Here is a 17909-nt window from a genome sequence, read left to right as displayed (position 1 = left end):
ATGGTTAGCTTATAATAATGTTTTCTAATTTGAGTGGTACGGTTAAGTTTTCGAGCATGCTACTGCGTCATTACGTCACGTCTGTAAACATAAAGAAGTTGTCCCGGCTTCTAGGCTATCGCATGTGAAGATCCTGCAGGTGGCGGATCGTTTAATCTTTTCTCACAGCAGCTAGAATAATTAAATGTATCATTTTGATGGTGGATTGTAATCCAGAAAGGATTATGTGTTTATGAAACACATGTGAATTAAATTATATTATATTCCAGTTTTAAATGTGCCTCTGATTATAAATAGCCTGTGATTACACAAGATTTGTATTTTAAAGACAACCAGCTCGAAGGGAGCATAGTTTGCTTTTCGGGTTAAAAGAATTTCTTAATATGAAATTCGAATGACAATGACAATTAGAGATTAGACTGTAGCTACAGAAATTGAAATCTACAGGCTAATACACACCATACAGTCATGCAATGCTGATGTTGTTAACATTAATAATTTGAGAATAAAGTATAACAATAATAATAATTTGCACGGTTTGATGAGCTAACCGATCGTTAGATTTAATTACCATTGGTAGCGCGATTTATAGCTGCAATTCCAGGTTTTCAAACAGAGATGGCGACAAAGAGGCAAAATTTACAGACTGTAGCTTTAATGAAGTCATGTCATAACCAGCTCAATTAAGATATTCGCCTGATAGGCGTCCGACAGCAAAGTAATTTTCTTATGCAGATTTTGTATCATAAGCAGTGTTGGGCACGTTACTTTAAAAAAGTAATTAGTTATAGTTACTTCTCACAAATAGTAACTGAGTTAGTAACTGAGTTACATCATTATAAAAGTAACTAATTACCAGGGAAAGTAACTATTGCGTTACTTTAAAAAAAAAAAAGTTCAAATGTCAAATAACTTTGGATGCCCCCAATATTAAATATGTTAAATTAATGAAATGGACAATAAAAAGAATAAAGTGTTATTATAAAACATTGTACATTAATCTACACTATTTATCTACTGACACTTAGTATCAGTCAGTCAAGCATTATAATATAATATTATGATAATTCAATATTATATGATGGTAGAACTTTAGTAATTAGAATAACCAAGTATGAATGCATATTTGTCATCAATATAAAACGCACTAAGGATTAATGAGCTGGCTGGGTTCATGAATATTAATCACGTTGTCTGCGTTCGCTCAAATTGATTTGCTGAAATTAAAACAGGGATGATAATAGGTGAGCGCCAGCCAATGAGATTGTCGTTTGCACATTAGTTCCGCCCACTACCAGAGAAACCAGCAGTTCTTAAAAGCTGAAGAATTCCAAAGGAACTCCGTTATTTTGACAGGAAAATACAAGAAAGAATATCGTTTACATGTAGCGCGTCAATTCCACATTTTATGAAAGACTCTCTTGCTCTGTATCTTTCTTTGCGTGCGTGTATGTGAGAGAAAGCGACGGCGAGTCTTGCGCTTCACACTAGAGTTTACGGTACGTCAAATACAGCTACATACACGCATCCATTCAGATGAACTGAAAAATTAAATTCTAATAATATAGTATAGTAACGCCACATTTTATTGTCAGTAACGGTAACGGCGTTGTAACGGGGGAAACAGTAATTCGCTTGATTACTCGTTACTGAAAAAAATAACGCCGTTAGTAACGCCGTTTATTTATAACGCCGTTATTCCCATCACTGATCATAAGTTGTGTGAACTTTCACACAAATTTGCACTGATCAATAGTAAGCCCCTCTTGGCTCAGTAGTGTGGTGGTGTAGATTCATAATTAAGCAACAAAGCAAAACAAAGATGCACAACAGTTGAGGTGCTCATTCTGGTTTTGTGAACAACACTACACTTCAATACTATAAAATGTAGAGATGTAACGAATCACTCAACTCACAATGCCATATGATTCATGGTACTGATTACACAATGCAATTTTTTAACAAAATGAGATTTAAGACAAATTATAAATGAGAAGGTGTCTTTTTATTATTGCTTGGACAAAATGCTGCACATTTCTTTGTGAAATTGAAATATATCAAATAACAAAACTAGACCCCAAATTAAATAAATAAATAATATAAATAAAAGATAAACAATTTAAGGGTTTTCTTTTGCTCTTTCCATTTAAAATTAGAGGCAATCACTGTATTTTAATCACAATCCAAACGAAGATGCTGCATACATGCAGCATGAGCAGTTTTTAATCTAAATTAGATTGTATAATTTTGAAATATGAAGCAAAAACGGAATGGTCTGACTTAAAGGTGCAATAGGTGATTGTCTTCAGAAAATTTTTTTGTTATGCTGGTTGAAAGTCTCCTCACATCTAGATAGCAATCATTAAGTTAAGTGGTCTAAATGTATTTTTCTGTATTTATATATTCTGTGGAAGGCGTAGGACCAAGAAATGTTCGTCCAATCAAAACGCTCGGTCCGAGCATTTTAATTGGCTTTCCTACCTGCCTGTCAACGTATGTATTTGCATACCTCTGCGCACCCTGTTCGCGCAGACAGGATACGTCATCAACAACCTGATGTTCCTTCCTGGTATTGTAGTACTTTTACTAACTGTGCTATAAAGTTTTCTCACCGGTGAATGGCACATGATGTAGCCAAGCAGTTCCCAATTCCAGTCCTCGCGCCCCCAGCTCTGCATATTTTGCATGTCTCGCTTAGTTAACACACCCGATTCAGATAACCAGCTCGTTAGAAGTGAGCTACGTGCATGAACTGTGTTCCGATTGACATGCTTCCTACACAGTGTTCTTTGCTCCCTAACGTTACTCCCTGAGCAGGGAAATCTGTTGAAATTTACTTCACTTCGGAACATTCATTCATAGATTTACGCTGCGCAGCATCTTCACACACAGACTAAACTTACTAGAGAAGTGTTAAGTGACATAATATACCTCTGTAAATAAATACTATTTAAATTTATGTCTTGCACACTTTAATGCCCTTTGTATGGAACATATCCGCTCGCTTCGAACTGGAATCATGGCGGAATATTTGGTGTTGTCCACTTCGCGGGGCACTTACGGTCGAATAGAACAAATGTTGCACGTCATGAGAGATACATATGAAATGTGCAGAGCGGGGGGCGCGAGAACTGCTGATGTAGCCTATTGTAGTAAATTTGTCTCTGGTATTCTGGTCTGTGAGCATATATGCGTGCAGGGGGCGTGGCTTTGGACGGCGATTGCAGGGAGGGTGGGGCGTTCGCTTTCAGTGCTATCAGGCTAAAGTTAGCATTTTCCAAGATCTCCTACTGCACCTTTAAGCTTTCTGAAATGATGCTACATAAAACATATCTGCATGAATGAAAATGCAAATTCACTCTCTGACAGCAGGTGGCACTTATGGAACAGCAGTGATATAGCGTTTCCTTGTTTGCTGCTGTAAACGAAACATTACTGTTTATAAACACCACTTTAATATGCATTATACGGAGGCAAGATGAAAAGAAAATAACATCTAAACTTTTCTGAAGACCCAAACCCTAACCCTATCCCCTTAGAGATACATTCATACTAACTCCTACCCCCAATTGTATCACGATTGGCGATATTTGTATAGATTTTCAACCAGCTTGGGGGTGCATCGTTACATCCCTAATAAAATAATCAGTAAAGCAGGCTGTTTGGAAAGCAGTTACTTAAAGGGGTCATTGGATGCCCATTTTCCACAAGTTGATATGATTCTTTAGGGTCTTAATGAAAAATCTATTTTCATTAAGTTAGCCGTGGAACTTGCTAACTAGCATGTTATTAGGAAAGGCGATTTGCAAAGATTCATAAAAAAAACTTATACTCACTTTTTCTGTAGGTGAAGCTGGATCACGAATGATTCACGCGAACATAGACACATTTAGGTAGATGCGTTCCCTTTTAGTTTTAAAAAAGTTTTAAAGTTTTATTTTAGCTTGTTGTTAAAATGTTTTAAATGTAACGTTAAAATTATGGTAATTTTTTCTCTCTCGTGTAATCGACTATTGATTTCAGTGTCGACTAGCAGGAGCTGTAGTCGTTTAGTCGACTAGTCCCGCACATCCCTAGTTTATTATTACATCCAACAACAAAGCACCTCAATCGCTTAGGAGACATTCTTGTCTTTATCTGCTCCAGCGGTGAAACAATGGCCAACTGATGACAGCTCACTCAGGGCGGGTCTAAGTTAAGACGGCCTTGTCAATCAACATTCGTGGGATTGGCCTTGGTCTGCGTGACATCACACAGACAAGAAGCTGAGAACGGCTTGATTTGAGAAAGGCGTAATGATTTTAGTAGATTTAAAAAAAAAACACACAGGGTGGATTTTTATCATTATTGGGTGGTTGTGTACACACACTGCCAACACACATTTATGTTCAAACAACATGTAAAAGTGCATTTTGCATCCGAAAACCCCTTTAAGGTTGGTTTCCTATTTTTGCTAAATAAAAAACATAACTTTAATTCTAAAAAGAAAACAAAAATCAGTGCATCACTAATTAACTTCCTCTGTTTTACCTACACTGAACTACAGTATCTTACAGGAGACAGATCATGTGCTTCACTATCTTGACTCTTATTGGTAATCATCATTTTCGTGAATGTAAATTTTTCTCATTGGACAAATACACAACACTTCGCCAAAGGCCAGTGCCACTCCTGTCAGTGCAAATCAACAAACTGTTAATGAACAGTTGCTGTCAGTGTGAATGGGGCCTAATGGCTCATTCCAACAAGCTGTACGGGTCAGTACAGTACAGAACGGTACGGTTCGGGATCGAACACCCTGATCCAGCTTGCGCTTCCACCGCCAACAGTACCCTTACTTGATAGGCGGGGTGTATGCTGGAAAGTAGCGATCGACATCAAATGTATGCTACAAAGTCAGCACTGTACTACGCTAAAGTTCAAAATAAATATATAAAGTTAAACATAACTTTGTGCTCAGCCAAAACAATATGACCAGGAACAAATAATAGATTCATGAGACCATGAATGCCTGTTAAATATACCCAAAATGAATTGTATTTCATGTTTAATCACTACAGAGACATCAGAGCCAGCTGCAAATGTCGTAAGGACTAGCCGAGCTAAGGCTGCTCTAGGCGGATACATGAGCACTGAGCACCCAGTGATCGCCTGAAGCTCCGAAATCGACATAGCAAATTTTCCAAATAAGCGCTATCTTTATAAATAAAAGATTTGAGTTTTAAACAACTACATTCTCACCTGAAAAACTCTTAAAACTACATTTCATGACAGAATAACAGTAATATTTTGAAAATTACACGGGTTTTTGGGCAATGATGTTTCACCAGTCCACAAGAACAGACAAGAACGCATATTGAGAAACAGCAATTGTCTATGTGAAAATTATAAAATTTTGATAAAACACTGTTATATTTTTTTGTGTTTGCACACTCTGATGTAAATAAGCCCAACACTCATGGACAGTAGAGTGGAACGAGTGAAGGAGAAGCTTTATCCCCTTGTATCATGCAAAAGTGACGATTCTAGTCAACCATTCAACATTCTGCAGTGAGTTTAGCTCCACCCATTTGGTACCCTTTGCTGTGCTAGGTACCCCAATGGAAGGTTACCAAAAAAGTGGTACGGTACGGATCGCTATTTTGGTACCATTCACAACTTCTGATAATGGAAACGGACATAATTGCGTACCATACCGTACTGTACTGAACCGTACCGCTCAGTGGAAACTAGCCATTAGGCAGCGGTTTGCGTTTAGGTGAATCTTAAATGGTTAAATTTGTAAATACGCTTTTGACAGACACATTCTTGCAACAAATAAATGCGTAGACTTGATGATTTATGTCACTCGTTACTGCATCAAAAAATGTGATTCCTTTAAAAAAAAAAAAAAGTGCTGGAGTGCTGCCTGTGCAATAACACACGGGGTCCCACTGGGGAATTCTTTCAGCTTAAAAGTTGCTTTTACTATCATGCTTCACACATTCATCTTTCTTTGGCTTATTGCCTCTCTTTTTTAAGCTTTCCAAGCATACAAATGTGTACCTTTCCTAGTCTCTCCCTCTTTGCTCTTATTTCTCTCAATTGCATTTCTCTCTTTGACTTTTTGCATCTCTTCTTTCTCTTGCTCTCCTCATTGTGTATCTCTCTCTCTCCTAGGGTCAATCTTGACCCCTCTAAACGCCAGGGCTCTAATAAATCAGTGTCGGGTTGTACTCTTCCACAGGGATCCAAAACAGTTAGTAAGTTCCCCTGTCTGCCTCTGTTTGCCTGTCTGTTGCCGCTGCACGCCTGTCTGTCTCTGCACATGGCATGCCTGTCTGCATGCGGTCTACTTTGCAGAACATGTGTCTGGTAAACAGGATGTGAGGTTGAGGAAAGGCTGGATGATGGTGCATGGAGGTTTTGTCTCTTATCGGTTTGCATGCATCCAGGAACACACAATTTTTTTATTCTATATGACCCATTACACATTGCTCAGGTCAACATCGGTCAGCCATTTATATTGACCTGCTAGCAGTTGGACAGGCATGAGAGATCCAGATATGTATGTTTGTATTTCTTTGTTGGTTATGGTGGAGTTGTGTTTCATGGAGCAGACACTGTTAGGGTAATGCAGACCATCTGAAAATGTGTGTATCTTTGCAGGGTCACAAATGAATCTGAGGGAGTCAGCAGATCTTCGGTCACAGGGTGAGTCCGCTTAGGAATCTTTTAACATTTATGGTGCTTTTAAAACTGGTTTGGGCCAAGCAACTGAACTAAATGCCAAGTGTACGTCTAGAAGATCATGTTATTACATTTTGATTAAACATTACAGGGCAATTTATTTTAAAAAATGAAACACGTGAATGAAGTGTTCACAATAAGATCTGTAACATGCATTTACAAAATTGATAGGATGAACTTGATTTCATTGACAACTTAAAGAACAGACTTACAACAGATTACAATGATAGAAGAATATCAATTTGAGCTGTGGGAAAAACGAGTTTGAGCTGACAATGCAGTGCATTGTTAAACTTCAGTATTAGTACAGTTGATAACAATACAGAAAAGATGCATTCTTTTTCTACATCCTCTTAACTTTATTTTTTGTAGTGCCTTTTGATTTTTAAAATTAAAATTTAACTTTAAAAATTAGCATAATTTTTACATAAAATTTTGCCAAAGCATCAATACACACGAAGTGAAGGGAAAAAAAAGATCTGCTTATTTACCATAAAAAGAATAGAAATAAGAAGTAATAATAAACAATAGTAATAAAAATAATAACATGATAAATTTTAATAAAAAATTCGAATTTTTTCTAAATCTCTCTCAATGCTGGTGTTTCTCTTCATACTCTGTTTCTTTCTCTTTCCCAGTGGCCATTTATCTGGGAATCAGAAAGCGCCCGAGCCCTGGAGCGGGGGAGGGGGGTGGGATGTAAGGGGTCATCTCTCCCGTCCCCCCCGGGCCCCTGCTGATGTGGTACTGGCCTTGCGTGAGGCGGCGAGGGGATGCGGCTGCCAGGTCCAGCATGCTGGCCCGTTTGTGCTGTGCTGCAGTCATGGGGCGGCAGGGTCAAAAGTCACTTTCCAAGCTGAGGTGTGCCAACTGAGTGTGGGTCCCGCAGAGGCAAACGGAGTACGCTACACGCGCCTGTGGGGGGCCCCCCTCGCCTTCAGGCACATCGCATCGCAGATCTCTAAAGAGGTGGAGCTCTGAGGGGACGGGGCGGAGACTTGACTTGGAGACGTCCCCTCACTATATCCATCATTATAGCGAACTGACGTTGACCCACCCAACTATGTGTTATAGACTTAAAACAACATCCGATCCCTCCTCCAGTCAACACTCAACACATACCGAAACTAAACACACGTACAAGTAAACAAACACGATCACCTTAAAAGCACGGGACACTCAACCCTGACAATATGGAAACCTAAAGTACAAAAACAAGCACACCCCTTCCATGCACAGCATAAACCTGAGCGCTTCTTAACATGGATACACACACACACTCTGAAAAGCCTCATTCACCGGATCTGGAATGAATCCAGTTTAGTATTTTTATTCTCATTCTAGTCATGAAATTCTTACTTAAATAATTGATGTCATTCTTTTTTTTAACCACTTTTGTATGTTTTCAACAAGTCTTGACATTTTAAACGGGTCATCATTTTTAAGTTTTTGTGATTTAATGTGTCTTACATTTCTTAATACTGAGTCATTGACAATGTAGGACTGTAGCTGCCAATGAACTATATGCACAAATGTGAAGTTGGCAAACTTATCCTAACTTCATCATAGCTCACGGTGCCCAACCAAATCTACATCGCTGGCGACCGCAAATTTGATCAGGCTGCAAGCCAACCATCCACACTTTGTTTTTGAGATTGTCTAAGCTAAATTTTGTTCCCTAGAAAATCTGTTTTTCTGATGTATAGTGCCAGTTTACTTCCTACCGATTTTAATTTAGAAGAGACATTTAAAGCCAAATGACTTTCCCTGACCCTTCGCGAACAGGCTCTGTGATTGGTTGGTTCTAGATATTAATCCTTTATTTCAACTCCTATTCAGTGATCCTTTGCAAATAGTCACCTCTCCCTTTACCTGGTCAGAGTGGAGTTGAGGTTACCACAAAAGTGATTTTACGGAGAGAGACTGTTTTAGTGTTCAGTGTTATTAAAGACACGTTTCCTGCATTGTATATATCTGAATAATTTGGAAAAAAGACCTATTGGATATAGGATCATATTGGATATTATCTAATTGTCAAACAAAAAACAATTTATGTATTTAAAATTGATTCTATCCACCTCCAGTATTAAAAACGAGCAGATAAGTAAATATCACATACAGAAATGGTGTTGGCATTGCAAAGTATGTTGTGGCCTAGTAATATGCCAACAGTATGCCATAGAGTCACATTCAATAGCACATGTATGTTATTGTTTGTTTACTTAAAAATCACTAGATATCTAAAATGCAGGATGTTATCATGCAGGAGTGCAGGAAGAAGTTCAGTGCTCTTACTGCTGGAATACATTTTAGGGGCAAATGCACCAACAGGGTTTTGAAAAGAGTTGTTTTTTGATTCAAAGTCAGTTGCACTTGCAATCTTGTGATAAAATAGCATTATGTATGACTATATCCATTGCAAATGCTGTGTAACATAAATAGAGACGCAGTTTTAGATTGGACCACAGACATAGTGTTATGGACAGGCTATGTTTTTGCTGTAGCTCATGATGGTTTTTTAGCCATATGCGAGTTTGTTTCTTTAACAGATGTGGAAGCATGTTATTATCGATTTAACAGGGATTTCATATGCTGGTTTGACACCTGAGTAAAAGAAATACGCTGCTTAAGATTGTTTTTCATGAGTAGAAATAGGTTTGTTGGGAGCTTTTCTGTACTTTTTTCAAATAATACTCTTGGCTTGCTTTTTGACCAAACCAGTTCTGGCCATTTGTTATATAACAAATCCTAACTTTGCAATAGTTGTCAATTTGGCAAGCATAAAATAAACAGCAATTCACAAGCGAGTGGATCAAAATGTAACTGTGAGTGGTGATAATTGTGCAATAGCAGTAGATGTTACTGTCAGGTTTAGAAGTTGTTTCTATCTTAATGTAAAGCCATGCTTCGGCCCTGTTGGTGCTGCCAGCTTGTAGACAGTGAGATACTGAGCAGACACATGGATTCGAGTAATGATTTTTTTTTTTTCAGTCGGGAAGGTGTATAGGACACTTCTTGCTTGTTCAGTTTGAATAATCAGGTTGGTTTAATAGGTTTGGTCTGTTAAGTTTTGATTGGGGAGTCATTGTGCTATCGTGTGAAATATATAGTAGATACTAAAGAATTATATTCCACTTTCTCTATGTTTGTGATGGCATCTCCCTCCGTTTATGAGAGGGTGTCGGATTATCGTACTGAAAAAAAGCTTGGTTCTTGATTTTGATTGTCTGCAGCAAGTAGGTCAAATACTTCAAGATGCTTGAAAGTTTACTTGTGATGACTGACTCCACAAGAATCACTGTGGCACATCACCTTTGACCTTTAGCCACATAGTGAGCCCCCAGACCACAAGTCTGCCATCTCTTTATCCATCCACTTTTTTGTTGTCTCGTTCACTTTATTCTCTGCCTTTGTGCCACACATTCGCAAAGACACCCAGTTTCTCCTCGTCCGATTGCTGAATCACTGGAAATCCTTGTGTCATTGTTCTGTCTGCTCTGTGACTGGACTCCTTTTGTGGAGACGCTTCCTGTTTCAAACTGAACAGGGTAAGGACTGGGCGTCCTGGACCAGTCTGAACCGGTCTCCACATCAGACCGGCCCTATCTGGTTTGGACTGCTGAGATCTGTATCTGTTCGATGTCCATTAAGACCTCTGTGCACTCATGTTGACTTGAATCAGCTGCATCCTATGGCTCTGTGGGTTTGTACCCATGTTTGGCCACCGGAAGGCGCCAATGTCTTAAATGTGAACACTTCAATTTGTGTATATTTGCACAGGTACTTAATTTATTTTCTAGAATAATTATCTTGGGAGAAAAAAAAAAAATCATGGTTTATATCAGTCAGACTCTGGCTGTATATAAAGATTATGATACTGATGATAATATTGTGAGTATAGTATATACAGTATCTTAGAACTCCAGGTTAAATCATAGCTAGAGCAGAGACCCTCTGCTAGCTCTCCAGACGTTTCTATGTGTGCTGAAGTGAAACACTAACCTGCAATCCTGCATGATTCAGAGCAAGGATGGAGAAAGAGAGAAGACAAATGTGAAATAACAGGACAGGCAAAAGCAAAAGAATTCAAGGGAGAGAGTGTGTATGCGTGTGCATGTATGTGTGAATGTGTGCGTCTGTGTACTGCGCTACTCTGTTGCCCTGCCTCCCTCTCTCTGCTGGTAGGAAATGTTTGTTTGTGTGAAAGGATTAGGGCAGACTTTAGCTCTGGCAGCCATACTTGACCTGGAGTGAAAGTGTGTCGTTATGAATGAGCTTTTTTAATGTCCAAGGCATTAAAAAACAGAGTATTAGAGAGAATCGCGAGTCAGGTGCGTCACATCTGAATGGTAAATCCCTCCAGTTCAGTGTTGTGCTGTCTGTGACGTAAATTATCTGCTATGACATTGGGTTTCTCATGATGCATTTAGCTAATATGCAATATGACGAGAGAAGTCAGGCGGAAACTATATATATATGAGAGTGAGCAAGAGAGAGACAGAGAGATTCAAACCTTGATGCTGTTTGCAGAAAGTCATTTTTTCCCCAGAGGTGTTTGCACCTCTGGCCAAATATTAAAAATGGAAACAAAAGATATTGAGAGAAATAAACTTCACTGATGTTGGCATCTTTGCTTGTGTTTGATTATTGCATCATTTTTATCCAGATGTATGGAAATGTCGTGGTGTGGGGCAAAATTCTATCCCTCTTCTTTTTTATGGGTACTTTATTTGTTGCCTGGTAGGAAAAGATAAAGAACATCATTCATGTTTTTTTTTTTTTTATCATAATATATGTTAAATTATTCATTAACTGTTAACTGGCATCTAAACTTTGAACAAATTAACTCATTACAAAATGAATAGTTTATACATATACGTATGTGTATACACACACAAATTTATAAATATATATAATACAAAAAATAGAAGACATGTTTATGTTTTATGGGGTATTTTTATTTAAATACAACTTGATTGATTCACTTTTTACAACCAAGACTGAAATTAAGGTGAAGCCTCGACGACAGGCGCTCACACCTGCGCCGGGAATCTGATCCCAAGATGTTGCCAACTGAACAGAAAAGTGGAAAAAATTGATGGCGAAATGACATGGAAAATAAAGAAGAAGGGGAAAAAGGAAAGCAAGACAGATGCAAAGGCGAGACTGTCTTTTTGAGCAGCAGTTTCCTCTGCATTGATGTCAGATTGCGCGATGGACTAAAAAAAAAAGACAAGGGGAAAAAAAAGGAAGGGCTCCCGCTTTACTTCTGGGCAGGGATCATGCTGTCGATGGACTCGCCCTTCTCCAGCTTCTTCTCCATCTCAACCATCAGCTTAACACCATCAACCACACACTGCACTTGCTCAACCTCTGAAGAGCCAATACGGTCAGCGTTGGAAATGTCGAACACTCCACCAACGGAAGCGGTGTCCACACCACCTGAGAAAATAAATGAGGATGGAGGTCAACAAATGGAGCAGATGTTATCTATACCACATCTTCATGACGTTCATATCATCAGTCAACATTTGTACAGTGTGTTCAGGCAGGGTTTGTATACCTGTGCCACGCTTCTGCAGGCGCAGTCTGGTCAGGATCTCCTCAAACTTGGCATGTGTGCTCAGCTTGGGCAGCTTGACGTGAACACCACCACGCAGGCCTGTGCCCAGGTTGGAGGGGCAGGTCAGAATGAAACCAAGATGGTCATTCCACATGTAATCATGGTTGTGCTTCTTGAAAATATCCTCAATCTGTCGAAAGCAGAACATACACATGCTCACACACTGCAGGCAACAACAGAGGATTATGTATGTGCATTTATGTGTGCAGGTTCTCCATACCCTCTTAAGACCAACGCAGAAGCGCTTGAACACTTCCTTCATGTTGCCACCCTTCTGCATGGAAATGACACGCAGGTGATCCTCCTCGTTCACCCAGACCAAGAAGGTCTTGTTCTCATTGTGCCTGTGTTTAAAGCATAGGCCTCACTTAAACCACTGCACCACAATTTAGTTACAATTCAAAACCTAATTTATATCATACTTCAATATTCCATAGGTTCAATCTCCCTCACGCAACACACCGGAACTTTTCATTGTATCACAATCTGTTCGTCTTTGTTTGCACTTTCTGCAGGTTACACCAGTAGGTGGCAGCAAGTGTCTGTCTTCATGAGTGAGTCACTGAATCATTCACTCAAAGGATTCATTCAAAAACACTGACTCATTCAGGAATGAAACACTACTGTATGCTGCTCGGAGACAGAGTACACGTGGTTTCTTTTACTTAACAAAAAGTAACCATCAATATTGTGTCTAAAATGCGAGTTACTCGATATGAACTTATTTTTAATATAATGTTGATATTACACTCGCCATCATGCAGTTGGTGTGGCTGTTCACGCGGGTAATCAGAACAACAGCATTCTTGCTCCTGTGGTGTCGATTAATTATATATCATCTTTGTTCGGTCATTTGGTATGTCTCACACTGGACCTCACATTTGTCGGAAAAGTAAAGTTTCATAAAAGTAAAACAAGTTTCATAAAGTGACCATTACATTCTAAAGTAAGAAAGAAATTACAGTAGTTTACTCCTTACAAGGCATACCAGTCAATTTTATAATGGTTACTTTTCTGAAATGAGACAGCCTTGATGATGTATGTGACTGACAAATGTGACCTACAAAGGGTGCAGCCTTTGAAATGAGACGGCAATTGATAATTGTGATTTGACTCACCAAATGCCTCTGGCATCAGGCCAGTCGCGGGCCATACCAGCACCCAGCAGCAGGGGGGAGACGGGTTTGTCAAAGAGGAAGTGATCAGCGATCAGCTGCTCCTGCTCAGCATCAGTCATGGATTTCAGGGGGTAGTACTTGCCCTTGAATTCTCCGTCCAAGCTGTTCAGAGCTAGAGAAAGAAGGAGTGCTTAAACTTAAACTGATTCTTATGCATACTCTCATTCTACAGATGACATTGTTATTGTAGAATTATTGTGCTAAACTAATAAAAATGACTAAAACTTTAAAATGAAAACTGTAAATATAAAAATAGAAGTGTATTCAAAATATCAATTCTAAATTACATTGATTTGTGCACACATGTACTGTAATGACAGCATACCTTCAACAGACAGCTTCTCCACAGCTCTGCGCTCTCCACGGCTGTTGTGGGGGGGCAGGGCGTATCCCTTAATGCTGCGGCCAGTACGCACACGGCTACTGAGAACATAGTTGGGGTCCAGGTCATCTCCACCCTACAAGTAGAGATTTAATTCATTTCAGAACATTGTTAAACAGTAGATTCTGGATATAAAGTATTCCCATATGGATTGATGTTCATATTTATTTACTATCTCACATTTCACATTATTCAAGTAAATAAATAATTGATTTCAAGGAGACAGTTTATTGTTCCATCTATTGCCTATGTCTATGTCAGGGTGGCCGCGGGTCCTTAAAAAGTCTTAAAATGTATTAAATAAAGTTTTGCTTAAAAAAAGGCCTTAAAAAGTATTAAAATGTCTTAAATTCAGATTCAGTGGGTCTTAAATATCTTCGGTGTCATTACCGCAAAAGTTTCACCAGTCTGATGGACCCAGGGACTGTTTACAATCGTTGGACAGACGGAAGATTCCTGTTCCTGAATGATTCAGTGTTTTGAATGAATCTGTTGAATGAATAAGTGACTTACCGCCACCTACTGGTGCTTTAGTTAGTTTAAAAGTATGCATTTTCCCACCAACATTTCTTATTTGTATATTCAAAAAAATTTATTTAAAACATTAATCTCATAACATTGTTTATTGCGGTTGTAAATTTGTAGTGCAAATTATTTAATTTGATTGCTAACAGCCCTGTTGTGTATATTAAATTTCTTCATCAGTTGTAAGCATTTGACATGAAAGATGAGGCATACATTTAATAAGGTAAAAAAATATTGGACTTTATGGAGGTAAATAACAACCTGGGGTAAATATTAAAAACATACAGATTTAAATATGTAAATGCTGAATAGAAAACTGATTAAAATATTGCTTAATTTACACCACCAAAAATATTGCTGATGTGGAGCTTTTGAGGGATATTTTGTATGGGATATTGTCTTCAGATATGAAAAGTTCTCTGTATATCGTAATAATAAATAGCATTTTTGACAGCGATGATATTTTGTTTTCTTTTTAAATTTAAAAACACATTAAATATTACATTTACGTATGTAATATAATGTGTATTTCCTTCACAGGTTTGGTCTTAAATTTTACATGGTGGTATTAAAAAGGTCTTAAAATGTCTTAAATCTAACTTGTTCATATAGACACCCTGTTTATTTCTAACATTTTATAGACTATTTGTTATTTCTGTTTCGTACCTTCAGGTTCTCAAAGTTGAGGTCAGTCTTGTGCTTGTCAGTTGCCTTGTATCCACCGTGGCGGTCGGAAATGACAGGGTCAAAGAGATCCTTGAACACTTCATAGGACTCCTCATCACCAGCAACACAGCCGACGGTCATGATGAAGGGGTGACCTGGAGAAAAATGTTGTCTCGTCAGTATATGAAGGAAAGAAACATGTTGTGCTTTCTGAAGTGATCCAGGTTTTAAATATGTGGTAAGGATGTGACACTGATGTCTTTACTCACCTGGGTTGTCAACACCGGTCTGGATGGCATCGTCCAGGGTGAATCCAGTGGGGGTCTGCTTGTCCCTAAGCTTGCCATACATTTCCTTAGTCAGCACCTTGGCCATGTGGTTGTTGTGCTTGGTAAGGTCTGGATACTCCTCTTCAACTTTGAAGTTGAGCTTGAAGTTGTTGTGGGTGTTTCCGAAAGGCATGATTGCGTTTCTAAAAAGAATATTTGCGTTTGATTCTTTGAATGATCATATATTACTTCTACATATACATGTCTCACCTGTCTAACTATTGGAACGTAAATTTTACTAATTCTGCTAAGTCAGGATTGAAAAGAGTTTTCTAAACCAAGCGTGTAAAAGCCGGCAGCATGATTGTCTCACCAACAGCTGCAGACACTATAGCATTATGTTTATATTAAAAAATGGCCATTTTAGTATATCCAGATGGTTTCCAAATGTTTTACAGCATGCTTACTGAAATGAATAAAACTGTATTCAGTGCAGAAACATAACTGCTTAAACATCAGCTTCCACTGGATTGTGATAAATGATAACATGTGAAACACAGCTGCACACATTAAAACAGTCTGTCTGGTATCCTAGCAACCTCCACTTGAGGTCCTCACTTGTTATGTGATATGTCTGATTGGTCCAGGAATGGGAGAGACGCTCTCATGTCTAAATGTAGACTGATCTATTTTTACTAAGGTCTCCACTCCCTCCCGTTTACTTTCACATAATCTCAAACTTTTTCCAAAATTCTATGAACACATTGCAATGTGTTCTGCCTATATCACTTAATGTTTTATACGTTATTAAAAGTGTTCCTACACAGTCTGACATTTGAGAGTTTCCTTAGACTCGAATGTTAATAACATATTTGTTGTGTTATTTTATAATTTACCATATACAAATCCTAACACTGCTATTAACTTGTGGTGGTCTGAACTGTCAGTCGCTTGAATTCATTTCTGTGAAATACAGCTATCAAAAGTCTCTTGCATGCTTACCACGGGATCTTATTTTAAAAATAGCCAGCAGAGGGAACCTGTCTCATACGTGTCAGTAAGAGAAACAGAAGCATGTCCCAGAGTTTTTATAGCTGTATCCGATTATGCTCTCAGAGCAGCTGCATATCACACGTTTGACATCTGCTCCAACATTTCAGTCAACCAAACTAGTTCTTCACCCACAATATTTGAACATGCACAAAATTAAAAATATATCAACAGACGCCTTTCACAAACACTCCAATACTTCTGTCATGAAAAAGAACATACATCTGCATATGAAACATCATACATTTGAAATTGGAAAATTTATGCAGCCCCACAAACCACTTCCATTTTACTTTAGACGTTTTTCTTTTTCTTTTCTTTTTTTCCGGGGAGTATTCCGCTAGCTTGCATTTTTTCTAAATTATTTTATCTCGTTGATTTTTTTAAATTATTTATTTTTCATTTTTAAGAATTTTTTCTTAAGCTTTCTCTCTTCTCTCCTCTCAGTGAATAATGGTTATTCAAGAATGTTGTCTTTACCTGCACACAAGACAATAAAAGTGGTAACAGTCCTTGGGATCAGATCCTGTTCACCAAAGCCGAAATAGGGGTCACCCAAGCAAGAAGAGTCTGATTTGGGTTTATATACCGCCAACCCCTGCAGCCATTGGCTAGCCCATTTTAGAGCTCACTGAATTCTGATTGGCTGGCCCCAGTCTCTTATGCCCTGTTTAGTGTAAGAAAGGCTTCAATTTAGATCCCAGGCATCTTAAATGAGGTGGCAGCTGTGGGTCGTGCCCCCCTCCCCTCCCATATCCCTTTACACTTCCCGCCCCATACATAGCTTTCAAGTAGGGTTTAGGTTGGAGAAGGGGTGGTGGGGCATGGAGGGTCTACCATGCTAAAAAGGCTGAGCAGCACTTTTGCCAAACATACCTTGGATATTAGAAGTGCTCACGTCAGGCCGATGGCTTTGGAAAAAAATCAGCTGGTAGGCTCTGTCCAGCACATCATTCTTAGTGCAAATTCACTTAGTCTGCCGCAGTGCCCAGTGTATCTGTCTAGCTATCCATTCAGCTGCAACTTGTATAACACATTTTATACATTTTGTTAAGTAATGCATTAAGAATTAAATTTAACTGTATTGGCTTATTTTATCTTTATGCCCCAAGGCTTTAGGTTACACAGGACACTAGTCCAACTGTCTCCAACATGGCAACAAGTGTGTATAACAGGCCTGCCATGGCTCACATGCTTACCAGCAGCTGTCATGCATGCATACACATATCAGAACAGCTTATCATAGAGATATAAACGCCCAATTGCGCTCAATTTGTTACTCTGACTTAAAGATTTAGTGTGGCTACAGACATGTTTCAAACACAGATTCAAGAGATAATAATATTTGAGGACTGGTTGGTTGGGGAGAGTGTAGTATCCAGCCAGTACTGGATATATAAGGGGGAGGGGTCGTTCACTGGCCTTGCTCTGTGGTGTCACCCCATGTCCCCTTACTGACACAACTGTCTTCTGTTTGTCCCTTTACA

At 38.7% G+C, this 17909-nt stretch overlaps 2 protein-coding genes across 6 annotated transcripts in view; one reads left to right on the top strand and one right to left on the bottom strand.

Moving 5' to 3' along the window:
* mark4a (MAP/microtubule affinity-regulating kinase 4a) overlaps positions 1-12086 on the top strand; it is a 31063-nt gene extending 18977 nt beyond the window's left edge. For 3 of the 5 annotated variants that reach the window (XM_058774735.1, XM_058774736.1, XM_058774737.1), the window contains 2 exons: positions 6649-6693; positions 7368-12086. In XM_058774735.1, the coding sequence (XP_058630718.1) occupies positions 6649-6693; positions 7368-7710 (388 nt within the window). In that variant the 3' untranslated portion in view covers positions 7711-12086. Of the gene's footprint in view, positions 1-6159; positions 6243-6648; positions 6694-7367 lie in introns of all 5 variants that reach the window. The other 2 variants (XM_058774738.1, XM_058774740.1) reach the window with 2 other exon arrangements.
* ckma (creatine kinase, muscle a) lies at positions 11666-17062 on the bottom strand. The gene is made up of 8 exons (XM_058774741.1): positions 16903-17062; positions 15373-15575; positions 15104-15258; positions 13856-13988; positions 13471-13642; positions 12573-12696; positions 12293-12482; positions 11666-12171 (listed from the first exon to the last, which is right to left on the bottom strand). Exons 2-8 carry the CDS (start codon positions 15563-15565, stop codon positions 11993-11995), a joined length of 1146 nt encoding a protein of 381 aa, XP_058630724.1. The 5' UTR covers positions 15566-15575; positions 16903-17062; the 3' UTR covers positions 11666-11992.
* Between the last annotated feature and the right edge of the window lie 847 nt (positions 17063-17909).

The sequence above is a fragment of the Onychostoma macrolepis genome, chromosome 05 (genome assembly GCF_012432095.1).
Source record: "Onychostoma macrolepis isolate SWU-2019 chromosome 05, ASM1243209v1, whole genome shotgun sequence".
Lineage (NCBI taxonomy): Eukaryota > Metazoa > Chordata > Actinopteri > Cypriniformes > Cyprinidae > Onychostoma > Onychostoma macrolepis.
The sequence above is the reverse complement of the archived record's forward strand: the minus strand, read 5'-3'. Positions and strand labels throughout refer to the sequence as shown.